Source organism: Abramis brama (genome assembly GCF_963993115.1).
Source record: "Abramis brama genome assembly, chromosome: 6".
Classification (NCBI taxonomy): domain Eukaryota; kingdom Metazoa; phylum Chordata; class Actinopteri; order Cypriniformes; family Leuciscidae; genus Abramis; species Abramis brama.
The window spans coordinates 31,054,265-31,060,264 of NC_139968.1; the positions used below are offsets into that span (position 1 = coordinate 31,054,265).

At 37.5% G+C, this 6,000-nt stretch overlaps 1 protein-coding gene across 1 annotated transcript in view; it reads right to left on the reverse strand.

Annotated features, from left to right (window-relative positions):
* The window catches only part of LOC311085752 (uncharacterized protein), a 333,708-nt gene extending 332,444 nt beyond the window's left edge, over positions 1-1,264 (reverse strand). Inside the window, exons 1-2 of the mRNA XM_084118372.1 lie at positions 1,039-1,264; positions 534-866 (exon numbers count right to left, since the gene is read on the reverse strand). Coding sequence (XP_083974498.1) covers positions 534-866; positions 1,039-1,105 — 400 coding nt within the window. The 5' untranslated portion in view covers positions 1,106-1,264. The remainder of the gene's footprint in view (positions 1-533; positions 867-1,038) is intronic.
* Positions 1,265-6,000: the final 4,736 nt, after the last annotated feature.

A 6,000-nucleotide genomic window follows, 5' to 3' on the forward strand; every position in this document is an offset into this window, starting at 1 on the left:
AGATGTTGACATTAAAAAAAGTTAAACTCCATGTAAATGAAGAGCGAGTTTCGTGTCAGTGACGTTCACGTCAACGTCCACGAGAGACTTCACACAGTACAGAAGACTAGCGACAACACGTTATATGATGTAAGCTACACTTATATGATGTCTCTCTGCTTCGGGTACGAATCACAGTGTAAAATACTTCTATATCCACTGACATATGTTTGTGATTTGAAAAGATAATGCTTTTATGAGATTTATCCGGCGTAAAATTGGTGGCAAATAAACATGTGGATGATCCGTTGTGATAATCCCTAACAGGAGCAACCAAAAGTGAGATAGAATCGTTTCTACACGATTTGTGTTAAATCATTAAAAGATACACATGTTGTAAAATGTTGATTACACAAATGTATACAACAAACAGGCTACTTAATAAAAAAAATTGCACAAATGAATAACAAAACCATATCACTACATAATCAGAATAATCATGATTAATTATTGATTTACGATATATATTTATATACCGAGCAGGGGATACTCACCATAGACAGTAAGATTGAATGTGTTGAGCGGTGTCTCTGTTCTGCTGCTAGTTACTTTATAAAGTCCAGTGTCTGTGGTTCTGGTGTTTGTGATGGTCAGAGATCCAGTCTTCTCATCCAGTTTCAGTCTGTCTCTGAATTTCCCATCAGCACTACCATTATAAAGCGTTCTCTCATTGTTCTGTCTGTTAATTCGAGCTATGAGAATGTCGTTGTGTCCAAACCTCCACTCGATCACCTTATCCCTCTGTATTTCAGCAGCATCAGGCTTTAGAGTGACAGAATCTCCCTCCGTCACTGACACTGACTTCACTGCATCAACACTTAACACACCTAATGAAATGCATAATTGCAATAAGTTCACATTTTCATAAAATTAGTAAGATCAAGGTAAATACTTTTTCTTGCTAACTTGAGTTTTGAAGCAGATTGATTGATTACCAGCACATGCTAAATCTTTTCACTGATTCTGTTCAAACTGACACCATAAACACTTCTAACTTACCATCTAAACACCACAGGCACAAATGGAAGAAAATTGTGTGAATCATTTTCTTCAGCAGTTTGAACATCAGAACCGTTTCAAATAACAAGACTTAAAATTCTGACAAGGTGACTTTTAAAAGAATCACAACAGAAATGTTATATCAAACGAGTCCTGACACGACTGAAAACTTGCAATACAGATGATCTGAAGGTAAGCATGCAGCCACAGCCAGTCTGTGCTCAGTGTGAATAAATATCTCTGCTCCTCCTTTTAGAGTCTGACCGACTCCTCACCTAGACATATTTAGAACTGAAGACCAGACCAATGCTCGCAGCTGTCAACCGGCAACAATCGCGCTCGGACTCAAGCCGCAGCAAACATAGAGGTTCATTCTTGTGTAAAGCCGGGTGCACACTGTGAAATTTTGACCACGATTTGGCCGTCTGAGACAAATTTTGCATATCCTAAAAGATTCCTCTGATCCTAGGCTAAAATCTGTATCTTTGTTCGTTCGTTTGACATGTTCACCGACAGCCGATATATGACCGATGCGATCAAATTGGTCCTCCGCCGAAAATATGGCAGTTTCAGAAGATTTGGCTCACAGTCCTGAAGTGTGACTTCTCCTACGATGTTTTTCATGACAAGCCATGACCAAAATTAACGTTAGAAATTTCTTTGTAGCCAGCATTTCAATCGCGCGTGTAACCCAGCTCAAATCACAGAACGTTTCATTGATCAATGATGTAAAACTCCGGACAAGTTTTCTTGCGTGGATCCGTTTTTAACTCATCTTGACTGCCGCACAGTCTGACATCAATGACAACTGAGATCTAACAGTGTAACACGGCTTACAGCTATGATCATGTTTGCACAGTCTGACAAGCAACAATCGTAAAGGACTATTATAAATCGCACAGTGTGCACCCGGCTTTACGCAGCACGTTTGAGCTTGAGAACCAATGAGGTTCATTCTCGTGTTACGCAGCACATTTGAGCTTCAGCAAGAACCAATGAGGTTCATTCTTGTGTTACGCAGCACGTTTGAGCTTCAGCAAGAACCAGTGAGGTTCATTCTCGTGTTACGCAGCACGTTTGAGCTTGAGAACCAATGAGGTTCATTCTCGTGTTACGAAGCATGATGGAGCTTCCGCAAGAACCAGTGACCAGTTTTATCTTTACCTCATACAAAGTGATCGCGTCTCTCCAGAAAACCTGGACTAAACCGCTCCATTCATATGTGCATTAGATTTACAATCTCTTGATGATTTTTTTCAAGCTTCAAAGTTGTAGTTGCATAAAACGGAGCGACAGAAATCGCTCAGATTTGATTAAAAATATCTTCATTTGTGTTTCGAAGATGAACGAAAGTCTTTCAGGTTCAGAATTACATGAGGGTGCATAAACGATGACAGAATTTTCATTTTGTGGTGAACGAACCCTTTAACCTTAATATTCACAATAATGTAGAAACTACAACATAAAAATCTTGCTAACGATCCTTCTTCAGTAAACTGTGCAGTGCTGGGGGTCCTCCAGGAACAACTGACATAATGTACACGAGACTAAATGCGATTCTGCTGTATCATGATGACAGATGAGGTCATTAAAATTACAAAATTGCACAGTATTGAGATTATTGCTCATAGGGTTAGGGCCCGGGGTGGAGTAGGGTTAGCCATTTGTTAGGGTGGAGTTTATAATTGTAGTAAAGTTAGGGTAGCAGGACTGGACTGGGGCTAAAATTCGGCACTGGCAAAAATTCAAGTTCCCCTGTGCATGTTTTTACTAGGGTTAGGGCCTTAAATTGGAGTAAATAAATGAATAAATAAAACTAGTACAGGGACAAATAATGATAGATATGTCCTATGTAGTGTTTTGAGTTTTGTGACCATTCCATCAAACTTTAAGTCATTCTCCCCAGAAATAAATTATATCTATTTTTATTTCAGATGTTTTGTGAATATGGCCCCAGATCACTCAATATTACGCTGACAGAGGTTTTCACAGTAAGATTCAGAGCAAATCAGAATCTAAATCGAAAAACTGTATCAAGCTGTGATTACATAACTAATTTAGGAAAATATTTTGACAGATCATAGAAATATGTAATAATTAATATAACCTAAAGATTATTCAAAAGGAATCTACCTATCAGTTCTAAGGCCTTTGACAGTGTTGTTTTTCCATGTTTAGTCACTAGCTGGCGCTCCAGGGTCTTTAGGAGAGAAGTAACGTCTGTACACCATTAATGAGTTAAAATGACTGATTCTGAAGTTTAACAAAGATTCTGACATGTAGATTGAAATATGACATGTAGATGGATCATAAACTGCTGATAAGGACCTTTTACCTTTTTCTAAATGAATCACATCAAAACACATAAAATAAAATAAAAACTCAAAATACTGCAAAAGAGAGTCATATTCATTGTTGGTTGATTGATGCAATCAGTGTTTTAGTTTAGTTGGTCATTATGGTTTGTGGGAAGCAGAGAAATACTGACTTAACAAAACAATAAAGGACAACGAGAGACTTGATCAGGCCGAACATCTGAAGATCAGTAGGCCTGTATGTCAGGAAACTTCGTTCAACAGCCCTGAATACAAATATGCACTAAAATAGTTGTGATTAGAGATAAAGATCAACCAATGAGCAGGTTAGAATATAAACTGAAGGCCCGAAAAACGTTTTTATATATAACGGTTTGAATAACACGTATATTTTTGTAACTGTGCTGCTCAGGTCTTTTTCTCGCCTTCTCCTTTCACACTCAGTGTTTTATTGCGTGACTTCTCAGAACCGTGTGTTGTTAATGGAAACACCCACATGCATGATGCATTTTAGGTAGCCACCTAAAGCCACATTTCTTTTCATATATGGTTTTCTTTTCGATGGACTGGTAGTGTCTCTAGAATTTTCTGTATAGTCTGCTAAATGAATAAATGTAAAGACAAAAGCAATATATAGCGATTTTGCTTTTTAAAATAATAATAATGTTACTGCCAGTGGGGCAGATCTATAGAGATCTGTTATTCTCAATGTTAGTCATGTGAAAACTACACGAAGGCACCACATGCTGAATTATTTTTTATTTTTTTTGTACACTTTTTATAGTTAACTATAGTCATGGTTGCTGATCTGGTTGTACCTTTGATATTATTTTATTTTCTCCTTCCCTTTATTCTTATGTCATGTGGAACGCTTTCCAAGTTATTTTCTTCCGTATGAACCTTGGTCTGTTGCGATTTGATGCATGGACCTTTTATCAGCAAGAGACATGGAAGTCATATGTCTATCAATCAAACATAGATCAATGAATCAATGTATGTATTAATAGCTGTAATTGTATGAATTATTCTGTTTATATGGAGAAAATCTAAATAAAGTAAGGGGGAAAAGATTGCAGTAGTCATGCAGCAAACAATACAAAACTGTTCATGGACTGATTTTAACTTAATTGAGATTAAGATGTAAAATCCATACAGCAGTGAGCAGAGCTGAACAATAAGGCAAAATAAGAGGCAAAATAATTTAAAGATTATAAAAAAGCATGTTTATTTAATATTTTAAAACAGAGGCATGAAGTCATTAAAAAAACAATATTGCATGTACAATAATATTGTATATCAACTTTTAAAAACTTTTTACTATAACATTATCACAGCAAGTGAGCGATTAGAGATGTTAGTGAAAAACCACTAGGTGGAGTTGTTGTATTGATTTTCACTGTATCAGCAGATACATGTATTAACGTTCAACATTAGGTAAGTTGCATGCGGTATTGACCTACTTGTTAAAGACTAGAAATATCAACCTTATAGTAAATGAAAAATAAAATAATCATTGCAATATTTATTCAAAGGTTTTTTTTGTGTGATGTGGCTCTAATAAGCATTCAGTGTTTGCTGCGTTCTGCACGCTGCTTTTCTGTCGAAGACTTTTGGATCTGGATTAATGAACCAGAACGACCACTGTGGACACGCCCACCAGAGCAGAATGGAGTCTTATGAGTCTTATGAGAAGAAATGAGCAACGTTATAAAACAGAAATATGATTCATATAACTAGTGCAAGATATAACATTCTCCCAGGACAATCAACTCTCCCCAGAGGCAAGAAACTTCCATGTGACATCTCTTAACAATGGTCTTATTTCACATCGTCTGGAAGGATAGCTTCCAAAAAGGAAAGGAATTTTTTTTTCTTTTTTTTTTTTTTCTATGAGGTTAAGTGCTCACGGAAGAGATGGGTTTTCAGCTGTCTTTTGAATGTTGTCAGGGATTCTGCATTCCGGATGAGGGTGGGGAGAGCATTCCACCAGCATGGAACTGTGAATGAGAATGTTCTGGAAAGTGATTTTGTGGCTCTCTGTGATGGAACCACGAGACGTCGCTCGTTGACCGATCGTAGGCTTCTGGTAGGGATGTAGGCTCGTAGGAGCGAGTGAAAGTAGGAGGGAGCTGACCCTGAGATAGATCTGTAAGCAAGCGTCAATGCCTTGAACTTGATGCGAGCAGCGAGTGGTAGCCAGTGAGAGAGATGAACAGAGGAGTGACTTGGGCCCTTTTGGACTCGTTGAAGACACGACGATTTTATTTCGAAGAACAAGGAAAACATTGTTTTAGTGTACTGTGATAATGAAAAGATTGTTAAAGTTATGAAAGAAACTATACTACAATATAAATATGAAGGTATCGTAGATGGTATAAAGGCTGCGTTTGATTCCCTTGGCACCCCTAACTGGACGGAAAAATGCATTGCATTCGGTGCAGATAGTGCATCTGCAAACATGGTGGAGTGATTGCTCTTTTGCAGAGGAATGTTGGAGAGCATGTGATTCCCACTGCATGCCACATCAGTTAATGTTTTCCTTTGGAAAGTATGTAACTTCACTACTTTTTACAGGAAAAAAAAACTGAATCTTCTGGCATAATATTCTTTGGTTTTTATTCACAATGCCTATATGAGAACTGTCTCT